This window comes from Myotis lucifugus, unplaced genomic scaffold (assembly GCF_000147115.1).
Source record: "Myotis lucifugus unplaced genomic scaffold, Myoluc2.0 scaffold_234, whole genome shotgun sequence".
Taxonomy (NCBI): Eukaryota; Metazoa; Chordata; class Mammalia; order Chiroptera; family Vespertilionidae; genus Myotis; species Myotis lucifugus.
Window position 1 is genome coordinate 750,099 of NW_005871282.1, and position 12,440 is coordinate 762,538.

At 46.2% G+C, this 12,440-nt stretch overlaps 1 protein-coding gene across 1 annotated transcript in view; it reads left to right on the forward strand.

Moving 5' to 3' along the window:
• COL5A2 (collagen type V alpha 2 chain) overlaps positions 1 to 12,440 on the forward strand; it is an 89,595-nt gene that overhangs the window by 53,441 nt on the left and 23,714 nt on the right. Inside the window, exons 22-35 of the mRNA XM_023762115.1 lie at positions 1,519 to 1,572; positions 1,807 to 1,914; positions 3,109 to 3,162; positions 3,671 to 3,769; positions 5,093 to 5,146; positions 5,834 to 5,932; positions 6,030 to 6,083; positions 6,176 to 6,229; positions 7,157 to 7,210; positions 8,109 to 8,162; positions 9,893 to 9,937; positions 10,261 to 10,359; positions 11,119 to 11,226; positions 11,508 to 11,561. Coding sequence (XP_023617883.1) covers positions 1,519 to 1,572; positions 1,807 to 1,914; positions 3,109 to 3,162; positions 3,671 to 3,769; positions 5,093 to 5,146; positions 5,834 to 5,932; positions 6,030 to 6,083; positions 6,176 to 6,229; positions 7,157 to 7,210; positions 8,109 to 8,162; positions 9,893 to 9,937; positions 10,261 to 10,359; positions 11,119 to 11,226; positions 11,508 to 11,561 — 990 coding nt within the window. The remainder of the gene's footprint in view (positions 1 to 1,518; positions 1,573 to 1,806; positions 1,915 to 3,108; positions 3,163 to 3,670; positions 3,770 to 5,092; positions 5,147 to 5,833; positions 5,933 to 6,029; positions 6,084 to 6,175; positions 6,230 to 7,156; positions 7,211 to 8,108; positions 8,163 to 9,892; positions 9,938 to 10,260; positions 10,360 to 11,118; positions 11,227 to 11,507; positions 11,562 to 12,440) is intronic.

Below are 12,440 nucleotides of genomic sequence, written 5' to 3' on the forward strand. Positions count from 1 at the left end.
TTTGGAGAGAGAGAGAGAGAGAGAGAGAGAGCATAATATCAATTTGTGGTTCCACTTATTTATGCATTTATTGGTTGCTTCTTGTATGTGCCCTGACCCCTGACTGGGGATTGAATCTACAACCTTGGCATATCGGGACGATGCTCCAACCGAGCTACCCGCCAGGGCTTAATTTTTATTTTTTTATTGAATTTATTGGGGTGACAATTGTCAATGCAATTATATAGGTTTCAGGTATACAATTCTATAATACAGAGTGTCCCCCCCAAAATGTATGCACTTTAACAGCTGATAGCTCAATTTTGAAAATGAAATATATTTTAATAAATATTGCCTTTATAATTATTCAAAATATGTGTATACATTTTGGGGGGAAACCCTATACATTATCTGTGTATTGTATCGTGAGTTCACCACCCCAAGTCAAGTCTCCTTCCATCTGCATTTACCCCCGCTTCACCCTCTTCTACCCTCCCCCTCCTCCCTTCCCTCTGGTAGTCACCACACTGCTGCCTGTGACCAGGAGGTGTTTTCTTATTTATTTATTTTTTTTACTTAACCCCTTCACCTTTCTCACCAGCCCCCTGACTCCCGGGCCCTCTGACAGCTGTCAGTCTGTTCTCTGTGTCTATAAGTCTGTTTCTATTTTGTTTGTTAGTTTATTTTGTTCATTAGGTTCCACATGTGAGTGAAATCATATGGTGCTTGAAGAAAGATTTCAACATATCATTATATTTAATGAGTTTTCATATTTTCTAAAAATTATTTTCTAGGAAAAATATTATGATGCACCCATAAGAACTAAACAGATTGAAAACTTGTGCTTACATATGTTTTAGCTTGATATATACATGAAGCCAACCTTTTTTCTAGTGCTACTTAAAACAAATATTCTAGATTCTGCTCCAAGTCATTTGGTTTTTGCTGATCAATTCTTTTTGCTGGTGACAGATTTATTAAAACATGAGGGTTGCTGATGCTTCACATTTCATTTGATCATGTTCTCAATTTAGCAATCTGGTTCCTAAACCTAAACTGTAATTGGTATTTGAAGACACACATACATAAAACCCTGAACAAAGAAAAACCCTAAAGCCCCATAGAGATGAAATGCCCTATGAGAAGTTGTCAAACTCTCAATAGATTGGACATAAATATAAAATTATTTCCATTCTGGGTGAACGAATCTATTTCCTAAAATAGACCCTAAGTAGGTTTTCTGCAGAAGTGGTGATTGTTTGGTTCTCATTTTAATGATCAAATTGGAATAATAGCTAAATAATTGTAATTATTCTAGCATGCAAAATAAGAATCAGTATTGAAAAACAAGCCTCTTGAGGACAGTGTGAAGCAAACAAACTGCTACCAAATTCTGCTGCGTTTTATGAAAATTCACACACATGGTGTCAGGTTTTCAGAAGGGACAGTGCTCAGTCCCAACTCAGCTCACGGGGCGGGGGCGGGGGGGGGGCAGGGAGGGAGGGAGGGTGCTCCCCACTGAGGATGCTTTCATTTCAGGGCGACCCAGGAGTCCCAGGCTTCAAAGGAGAAGCTGGCCCCAAAGGGGAACCGGTAAGGGCTCATTTTTTTTCTTTTTAAATGAGAAGAAGAACATACGCATTGCCGAGCAGTGGGCAGCTCAAAACGCTGAAGTGTGTGAAATAATAACTATGAGAATGTAATCCCTCTGGATGGAGATAGCCCATTTCATGTAATTTAGAATGTATGACTGACTTCATTAGATGGATCTTTCCACTCTACTCGTTGCATGGCCTTTCCTGGTAACTGCTCTTCTGTTTTCAACAGGGGCCCCATGGCATTCAGGGCCCCATCGGCCCCCCTGGTGAAGAAGGCAAAAGAGGTCCCCGCGGCGACCCCGGCGCAGTCGGTCCTCAAGGGCCGGTGGGAGAAAGGGTAAACTGAGTCATAAAGCAAGTTCTCACGGTTCCGGGGGATACGTCTGGGGATGGTAAGGAAAGCAGAGCAGCTGGGAGACACGCTTGCAGGTGCTGGTTCAGTGAGTAACCTGTGAGTGAAAGGCACCGCCAACCACTGTGTATTCACGCAGCTAGGGACTGAACTAGTCCTGCCGGTGGCTGTGCGACGCCAGTGTGTTGTGTTGCTTGGGATACGCCAGTGGGCAGAAGGCTACAGTCCCAGCCCTCACGTGGGGCTGGTAAACTATAGTTCACTCTGACGGGGACGTTAGCAAAAAACAAGTCAGCATTAAATAAAGACATAATGACACGTTTTAACAAATGCCACGCACACTTGGGAAGTAACAGGGCGATGCGGCAGGAATAACTCCGAGTGTGGGGCTGGGGGCGGCGTTAGATGAGGAGGCAAGGAAACAGGGTTCTGTGGGAAGATGGCGTTTGAGCAGGGACCCGAGGGTGAGGACGTGCTGGGTGAGGACGTGGGAGGAAGAACACTGTTCGGCAGAGGAAACAGCAAAGCCCAGCCGGAGGCTGACTGCGAAGTCCCGGAGGACGGTGAGCCGGGCCTGAGGGGGCCAAGGCCGCACTCGCACCGGGTGAGCCTCGGGACGCAGGGGCTGCCACAGGCCAGGCGTGGTCCGGGCAGTTCTGCGTGTGCAGATGCGCCTTCCTTTGCCTCGCCTGCCTGTGTGTCAGTTTAGGTTTGATTTTACCGTGAGTTGTTAGAATATTTCTTGCTCTGGATAACTCTGGCTCGGTACTTACATATTCTTTTTTTTTTAAATATATTTTATTGATTTTTTACAGAGAGGAAGGGAGAGGGATAGAGAGTTAGAAACATCAATGAGAGAGAAACATCGACCAGCTGCCTCCTGCACACCCCCTACTGGGGATGTGCCCGCAACCAAGGTACATGCCCTTGACCGGAATCGAACCTGGGACCCTTCGGTCCGCAGGCCGACGCTCTATCCACTGAGCCAAACCAGTTAGGGCTATTCTTTAAAATTTAAGGTCTCCTCTGTGTAGTCAGGTTTTTTCTTATGCGTATTTACCGCCATGTGGGCTTGATCACAGACTCTAAAGCCGTTAGTGATAAAGATAAACATTATCCCTTCGGTATGTATTACGAAACCATCGACAGCTATTAAGATCGAATCTTGCTCCTTCGTAGGGTGCTCCTGGCAACCGCGGTTTCCCGGGCTCTGACGGCTTACCTGGACCCAAGGTGAGGCCATTTCGCCAGTGTGGGCCATGGCGCTGCGGGAGGTGCCGGGGCCCAGCGTCATGACTTAGCCTTGGCCGTGGGGCCCAGATCCAGAACAGCTTTGGACACCGATGCCGTGTGCGATGTCTGCGTTATAGAGGGAGGGGGAGGCTGCCGATGGAGGGGGGTGGGAGCTTGTTTCCGGGCTCGTCAGGGAAATGCCGAGAAGAAGAGGTCATGGCCGTTCCCTGGAGCTGACATATTTTTTCCTTTATCTAGAAATTTAGATTCTTTCAAAATTCTATGTTTTTTCCAATATCTAAATGATTGGAGCGAGGTTCTGATCACCACTTTCACTGGGTAACGAAGAAACCGCGCTGTTCGAGCAGGAATGCAAGTTAGAGCAGAAGGCGAGGGGCACTGTTTGCCGGGAGGTCCCTGCAGTGACTGACCAGCTGTTGTTTGTGACACTAATGCTCACGTGTGTCTCCGTGCTCTTTCCTGACATGTCTGCTTTGCTTTGGAACAGGGGGCGCAAGGAGAGAGGGGGCCTGTTGGCTCGTCAGGACCTAAAGGAGGGCAGGGGGACCCAGGACGCCCCGGGGAACCAGGGCTGCCGGGCGCTCGGGTAAGAACACGGCCTCTTGTGGTCCATCAGCCGAGAGACGTGCTCCTGGGAAGTCATGAAGGGTGTTTCCTCCCTCCCTTCCCTCCCTTTCCTTCCTTCCTTCCTTCTTTCCTTCCTTCCTTCCTTCCTTCCTTCCTTCCTTCCTTCCTTCCTTCCCTCCTTCCCTCCCTCCTTCCCTCCTTCCCTCCCTCCTTCCCTCCCTCCCTCCTTCCCTCCTTCCCTCCCTCCTTCCCTCCTTCCCTCCCTCCCCCCTTCTTCCCTCCCTCATTCTCTCTCTCTCTCTCTCTCTCTCTCTCTAGCTCACTTTCACAACTTGGAACATTTCTTTGTTTTTTGGTTTTGACCCGATTCATTATTTTGTAAATACTGGCTTGTTATTTTTGTCATGTGTAGAAAACACACTGAATTCTAGTCTTCCTTTTTCAAAGGGTTTGTATGAACAATTTTACCTCTTTTCATGAAAAAAATTCCTGTTTGTCAATTTTATATATATTTTGCTTGATAATAACTTATTTGACTTGACGGAGAGAATTGATGATAAATGTCATGTAAGATATGTTTTCTATCACTTGACATTTATTTCAACTTTGGAATTGCCCTCATATTCAATGGTCAGCAGTCCCTTCAGGAGAAAGGAGTTACACAGAAAGTTGGATGAAAAGATACCTTTGGCCCAACAGGAGCTCTTTCTCCTGAGCCCAGCATTGAGTCCGCGAGTGAAGCCCACGCTGGCCTTCCTCCTCCTAAGGGAACACTGGCGTGGGTGCATCTTGGCTCAGACATTCTTCCCTCACGTCTGATCCAGGGGGCGTGCCGCCGAGTGCCGCCGACAGTGCTGATGGGAAAATGACCCCTGGGTTTAGACCGCCTCTGGACTGGGGGGCTAGGAATGGACTATACACGCCTGGTGGGAGCATAGTGTTGGCTTTCCTGATTTTGGGGTGACCTGTACCGGGGCACCCCCCTTGCTGGGACCAGGAGACTGTGTTGGAGGTGCATTACAGAGAGCGGTTACGTGAGATTTCCACGCCTGGGTGGCTCCTGGACCGCGATGTAGACTGATGCCCTGGCATCCAGCCTGGGCACTGCAGGGGGCTTGGGGGGTGCCCTGGAGGCAGAGCCCCCCTGATGCCACCCCGCTGGCCTCTGTGCTGGTCGCCCTGCATCCTGCTGAGGCCAGGAGGGTCCAGGAGCTTGTCTAGGGGACCCTGAGGCGCCCGAGGGTGGCCATTGCCAGGTGGAACCTGGTCCTATGAATGCGATGCTGTTTTTACTCCAGAATCTTCAGCTGCAGGTCACACTGACGGTTACTTTAATTTTCAGGGTCTGACAGGCAATCCTGGGGTTCAAGGTCCTGAAGGGAAACTCGGGCCTTTGGTAAGTGTTTTAAGCCGACGCCCACAGCCATGGGTGCTCCTCCAGGCAGGCAGCTTAGGGGGGCTGATGTTTCGGATCACATGGCTGCTGACCACATTTATCTGTTTAAGGGGCCCTGCCCCTTGGAAGCAAATAGTTAGGATCTGCATATTTTCAAATTCACCAAAATTGTCACATTTTATTGAAGTAAATGTTTGAGATTAAAATTGCTTCCTGGACATCAGTGAAAAAGTCAGAATGATGTATTCTTCATATTGATGAGCTTTGTCTGTTAGCAGCATTCTTATTTCTCTATGTTCCTTCCAATTTGATACATTTAAGAGATAAGTAGGTATGAATTTTGACGTATACTCTGGGCCCTTCTCTTATATGCAAATGTGAAGTAGAAGTCTGAGGTTTCATTGCCACAAAGTGAAAGGAGAAGGGACAGATTCCTCTTTTCAGCTGAGAATGGGAGGAGACGTGGAGATGAGGCTCGTGTATAGAATGAGAATAGAGTCAAAGATCCTTCAACAGCTTTCGCTTGTTTTCGTAGACGCTCGCCTGTTCTAATTCACTCAGATAACAATGTCGGATAACTTAAAACATATTAAGTTTTATAGTGAGCAAAGGCAAGTGACTACTGGGGTGATGTGATGTTTAGGAAGAACCTACACAGAACTTACGTGGCTCCTGTGGCTTTTGCAGGGCGCTCCGGGGGAGGATGGCCGCCCCGGGCCCCCCGGCTCCATAGGAATCAGGGGGCAGCCTGGGACCATGGGGCTCCCCGGCCCCAAGGGCAGCAGTGTGAGTACATGTGTAACGTGCCTGTCATCCCCTGTAGTTCTCACCTGGCACAGGCATGCTTCGGACAAATTGATTGACATGTAAGTTTGTTCTTTAGGGTGATCCTGGCAAACCGGGGGAAGCAGGAAATGCTGGTGTCCCTGGACAGAGGGTAGCTATATACATTTTCTGCTAAAGAAAAAAAATAAAATTACGCGAATTCTCATGGCCCTCATCTCACAACTTCTCTCTGTGTGACGCTAGGGAGCTCCTGGGAAAGACGGCGAAGTCGGCCCTTCCGGGCCCGTGGGCCCCCCGGTATGTGGTCTTTTGGCAAAAATGTGTTCATACTCCATTTTCCATTGTGTTTGTCCAAGGCTTTACTTATGATAACTTTGGGGGGAAATAAAGAAGAAGTGCAGATTGAAGAATTGCAGTTATACCTTTCCTTTTGATTCCTGTGCTGGAATCTTCTGCCTTTTAAAATGGCGTGATTGGCTTCTTCATTTTAAATCTCTATAAAATGCTGATGGCAAAAGGCTACCTCTTCATCTTTATGTATCACTGTTGGAAAATATGTCAACTAAGGAAAATAGAGCTTGATTAACATTTAATACTGTATTTTATTTAAAATATTAAAATACTGAATATTATCTATCTTATTCTAATAATGTGTCTTATAGATATTTATTTAAGCTGGTTTTTCTTTTGAGGGGCTAAAAAGGAATAATACTCTTTGAGGTATATTTTCATCCTAGCATTGTAACATGAAGTGTTTATCAGAAATATTTTGGCATTTTATTTGCTTAAAATACCAAATTAATTAAAATGCTAGCTTTGTTGACTAGTTTTGAAGGTTTGATTAATGGTTTTTATGACACTTAGAAATAAACTGCAATGAAAATATTACCATTTTAGATTAGATATATGAAAGTAATGAATTTTTCCATCTCCAATTCATCCAATTTCCCCATAATTTTATGGTTAGCTCCAGACATTTTGTTTGGATCAAAAAATAAACACATGTCATCAGTCTCTTTGCTGGCTTTGAAAGATATTTTCTCACTAGCAGGGACTTCAAACCAATAGATGACTTTTAATACTAGTTCAGTATCCGGCCAAAGTGCAGAACATGTGATTGGAAGAAATACAATAAATGGAAATACTTCTAGTGGTTCTCACGGGCAGGAAGCGGGGTGAGGGCTGGCTCGGGATTTTCACCATTTCCTTTCCCCTGTGCCTTAGGGCCTCGCTGGGGAGAGAGGCGAGCAGGGACCCCCTGGCCCCACCGGCTTTCAGGTACGCGCGGGTTCCGTGGTTGAGTCCCTCTCCACTGCCTACACGCTCTTTTAAAATGTGAAGAGATAGGAGAAAACGATGCGTAGCTCTACAGTTTTCCAAGTCATCCCTCTTTTAGTAAATAGGATAGACATTTGAATAAAATCAAACATTTTTTTAAAGAGAAAGAATAGACTTCCCCTGAAAAACTGATTAAAACCCAAAGCTATTAACAAATGAAAAACCAAAAAATATTCTTCATATCGCAGTGACATTTATTTAACTGTTTTAAGGCTTATCTGATTTTATTGGCACAGTATCTAAAAGATTTTGTTGAACAAATTTTCATAATTTATCTAAATATATTGGTATGTAGATTATTTAGCAGCACGAATAAGAATAATTTGGGGAAAAGAAACCTTCAGTAGTATTCTAGTAACCTAGTACTGTGGTCGGCAGATCGCGACAAATACCACGTGCGGGCGCACGTACAGTGCGAGTGAAGCTTCATGGCCCATGCACAGAAGTCGGTATTTTGTGGACGAGCCACACTCAAGGGGCCAAAGAGCCGCATGTGGCTTGCGAGCTGCGGTTTGCCGAGCCGCAGTTTGCCGACCACTGACCTAGTATATTGTTTTCAGAGCCTTTATAAAAACCTACAAATCTAAAGAGCCTCCTGTTACATTGTTCTTTTGTTTGCTAAGTGATATGCAAATGAAGGCCTAACCAATCAGCTAGCTTCTGTGGTTAGTTATGAGATGGAGGTCTCTCGGTCTGTGTTTGCATAACTTGTGTTGAACAGTACCTTTTGCTTGAAAAATAGAGTCCCGGAGGCTCTCTGAGCTGTAGGAGGTCAGCTGCTGGCACTGGTGGCCTGGTCAGCTTCACAGTCACACTTTCATTGTTGCTTTGGTTTTAGGGGCTTCCAGGCCCCCCAGGGCCTCCTGGGGAAGGCGGAAAGCCAGGCGATCAGGTAAGTGTTTGAATACGAAGAACAGCAATACTAGAAACCACTGCTTCTTAATATCACTTATCATGTGTGAGGCTCCATTCTGGTGTGATTTACGTATATTATCTTTTTATAATATCTTTTTATTGATTTCAGAGAGGAAGGGAGAGGGAGAGAGATAGAAACATCAATGATGAGAGAGAACCATGGATCAGCTGCCTCCTGCACAGCCCGCACTGAGGATCCAGCCGCAACCCAGGCCTGTGCCCTGAGGGGGAATCAAACCCCAACCTCCTGGTTCAGAGGTGGACGCTCACCCACTGGGCCACGCCGGCTGGGCCATATGTTCTCTTTTTTAACCTCAAACCACCCTCGCTACTATTACTCCCCTAGTTACGGAGAGGAAAGGTGGCACACAGATGTTGGGTCGCACAGCTGATGGGCTTTGAGCCCAGGTCACATGCTTCCCAGACTGTGTTCTTAATCCCTGAGTGAGTCTGAGTCATGTGATGGAGTTTTCCTGGAGGCTTTACCAGCTGTTATGAACAGATACTACTTTATCTCTATCATTTTATGAGCACATGGGTTATTTCGTTTATTTTTCTCTGAGGAATTCATTCATTCCACCATCCAACAAGTATTTGCTGAGTGCTGCGCCCGTGCTCAGCTGTGCTAAGCCTTGCTTGGCCTTAACCAGTTGAACAAGGTGGATATGGACCTTGCCCGTATCCTGTATTACAGTGGGGGGCAGAGCACAGGGAGACAGTGACAGTGACTCTAACTGCTATCGGTGGGGAGGGACTGTGTCTCTGGAAACACAGAAGATGCCATTGATTCAGGCTGGAGGTTTAGGAAGAGTTTCCTGGACGAGGTCATAACTTCCATGAGATCTGAAGGATGAAGGGTGGTAAGCGGAGGAGGGAAGGTGAGGAAGTGCGCTAGGACATGGAACAGGAAGGACAACGTTTTGTAGGTCAAGTTAAGGCCGTGAGCACAGTTCTGTGGGTCAGGAGTGCAGAGTGCAACTCAGATGGAGTGAGGCTGGAGGCGTGAATTGGGGCCAGATTATGGAGGGTCTTATTTTGAGTCCTATTCGTTCTTCCTCTTGGAATAATGGGCAGCCAATGAAGGGTTTTTAAGTAGGGGCACTACTGTTTGAGTTTTAGGAAGATCACACCTCAGTGAAGACAGTAATTTCAAGGGATAAGACCAGAGGCCTACTTTATACAGAGATTATCTTTATCAAAGAAAGAAACAAACTTTAATGGAGTCATGACTGCCCTAGTCTGAACCCACAATTCCTAGTAGAGTGTGTTGCCCACATTATATGTTCAAGAAGTATTTACTGAGTTAGTGGAATTGGTTTTATTCAACAGACCAGTACTCTACTGCTTTTAATTTCACTTCCCTCTCTTAAAACTTTTTCACATTGCATCAGGAAATAAAAGGCTTTTAGTATATATATTACTTCATCTCTAAAAAAATGAATGCACTTTGGAAGATAACATTTTGTATGTTCTCACTGCCAAAAATCAAATATTCAGTTACAATATCATTTTTTTCTGGAAAAATATTTCCATCCAATTTATGTGATGCCCACTCTATTTATAAAAGTGGACACATCTTTCTTTCTTCAATACTTTGGGCTTAGTGCGTTAAAAAAAAATTAGGTGTATGATCTGGAAAGATTTCTAATAAATAAATGCAATTTAGCTCAAAGATTTCCTTCCCACCTTTTAAACTGTATTTTACAGGGAGTTCCTGGCGATCCGGGGGCCGTGGGCCCACTGGGACCTCGAGTGAGTATTCTCTCCTTTGCATCCGCCTGCTGCCATTGGCTTCCCTTTAAAAAGCACCTTTTCTGAGTGTCTTCAATGGGGCTTTGCTGTGGTATTAAATTCTTCTTGTTGAAAAATCAGTCCCCGTGAAGGAAATATTCTGTGCTGGGGAAACTACCCCTACCCTGCCTTCACGTCCTATTTCTTGTCACTAAATCGGGAAACCGAGCCTCAGTAGTTGCTCATTTCTGAACCTTTCCCCGGGAGGACCTGTTGCATGTTTTCAGGAATGTTCCTACCCCTTTAGACCAAGCCCTGAGGCTGACATTCCGCTGTTGTGCTAGGGAGAGCGAGGAAACCCGGGGGAGCGAGGAGAACCGGGAATCACCGGGCTGCCCGGCGAGAAGGGGATGGCCGGCGGGCACGGCCCCGATGGCCCGAAGGTGAGTACGAGCCAGCATGTGCTCCTCGCGTCCTCCAGGGTATTTGGTTACCTAGTTTTCTTCCTCAGCAAATGCTTATGGGCAGCTACGGGCGTGCGCTTGGCGCTAAGTGTCAGCTATAAAGGAGTCCACTGTTGTGATGGGGTTTATGCTCCACTTTCCTTGTCCTGAGTTCCACGATTCTGCTGACAAAATATATGGAAGGATGTTGTCTTTGCCTCTAAAGTGAAACACGGCAGAAGGCGCCATTTTAACATTGATAGCAGACAATGGAACCAGTTTCAGCGTAAACATCTGAACTTAATCCGAATTTTTCATGATTATGCAAATCTTTACGATCCAAAGTGATTGCATAAGATTTGCTTCAATTTAATCACTGAATGAGCCTCAAAACCAGCTTAATATCATGGGTTTATTAGAGAGAATGAAATACGCTCTAAATGTAATATCTCCTTTCTTTATTAGAGTCTCATCATGATGTTACCAAAATAAGAAAAAAAGGAAGCTCTATCATTTTTATTTGAATCAGTACTAAATTTCCCCAAAGAGAAAAGTTGAAAACATAAACTGGTTATGAAAATGGCAGGTCTGATGGTTGTTTTTTAATGAACTCAGAGGCCATTTTCCAAATGAAACATGTAAGCACTGGGTTAGACCCTGTGAAGTCTCTGAGAATCTACTGTTTTGACCACCAACACGGTATTCCGTGTGGTTCAGTTTGGATATTGAGGTGCCCCCCTTCCTGTTGGTTGGTTTCAGGGCAGCCCCGGACCAGCTGGCGCCCCCGGGGACACGGGCCCGCCGGGCCTCCAAGGCATGCCCGGGGAGCGAGGGCCGGCCGGCACGCCTGGCCCCAAGGGCGACAGGGTGAGTCTCCTTCTTCTCTCTGAGTTCATTCCGTTCGATTTCCTGCCGACAGTCATGTCCTGGGCAGACTTTTAATCACAAGCCGTCCTGAGTCACAGCCGTTCACTCATTCGTTCATGTTTTAATGTCTATCTATTGAGAGAATGTGCAGTGCCTGCATTGTTCTGAGCTCCAGGAGATACGGCTCCAAGCGTAAGACATGACTCTTCACTCGTGAGCCCCCCATGCAAGTGTGGGAAGGAGACAACCACACGGACGCAGGCTGTTCTGTGTTTCCCCAGGGCGGCCTAGGAGAGAAAGGCGCTGAAGGCACAGCTGGGAACGATGGAGCAAGAGTAAGTGAAACCATTCGTCCCCCCCCCACCCCAGCCCTGGAGTAACATTATCATCATCATGGGAAGTTGCCTGGACTTTCCAAAATAACGTTTGTAGCGCTTCCATGGCGGTCGGACTCACTTCCATGGCGGTCGGACTCGCTTCCATGGCGGTCGGACTCACTTCCATGGCGGTCGGACTCGCTTCCATGGCGGTCGGACTCGCTTCCATGGCGGTCGGACTCACTTCCATGGCGGTCGGACTCGCTTCCATGGCGGTTGGACTTGGAGAATGAGGAAACCTGAGATTAGATGTTGATCAACCGTGGACACTCGTTCTGCTTACCTCGAGTTAGGGCAGCCAGAAAGGAAAGTCACTACTGAGAGACGTGAGCGGTCACTGCTGTCCGCGGCGGGGCCTCTCTCATCCTTCTTCACAGGCCTGTCCATTCTATAAAGTAGCTGATCTCATGAGCTGGTCTAGACCTCCTTCCAGGCGAGGCAGGTAGAGTTTTGTAGAGCAAAGTTGTGATTAATGTTTCTCAGAATATTGGAGGTCAGGGGTGAGAAAACATCAGGGCAATGAATCAGCATTAGTAAAGGGGGAAAATGAAGAATACATTTTCTCGCTATGAAAAAGTGTGTAAATTTATATTTTATTTCATCAAATCTTTTAAGGAAGTATATTAGGTAAATTATTGGAAGAACGTTGTTCCAATGTAGATCCAGAGAATTTAATATAGTTTACTCGTGTTCTTGTTAATAATATAAAATTGAAAAGTCATGTTTGTTCCTTAAGCTTCTTCAGTAGTACGTACAGAAATTAAATTACAAGCGAATATCTGGCTGCACAGGAAGAGGCAGCACACGGGTACCAGAGGGAAAACGTGGTTCGGGAGG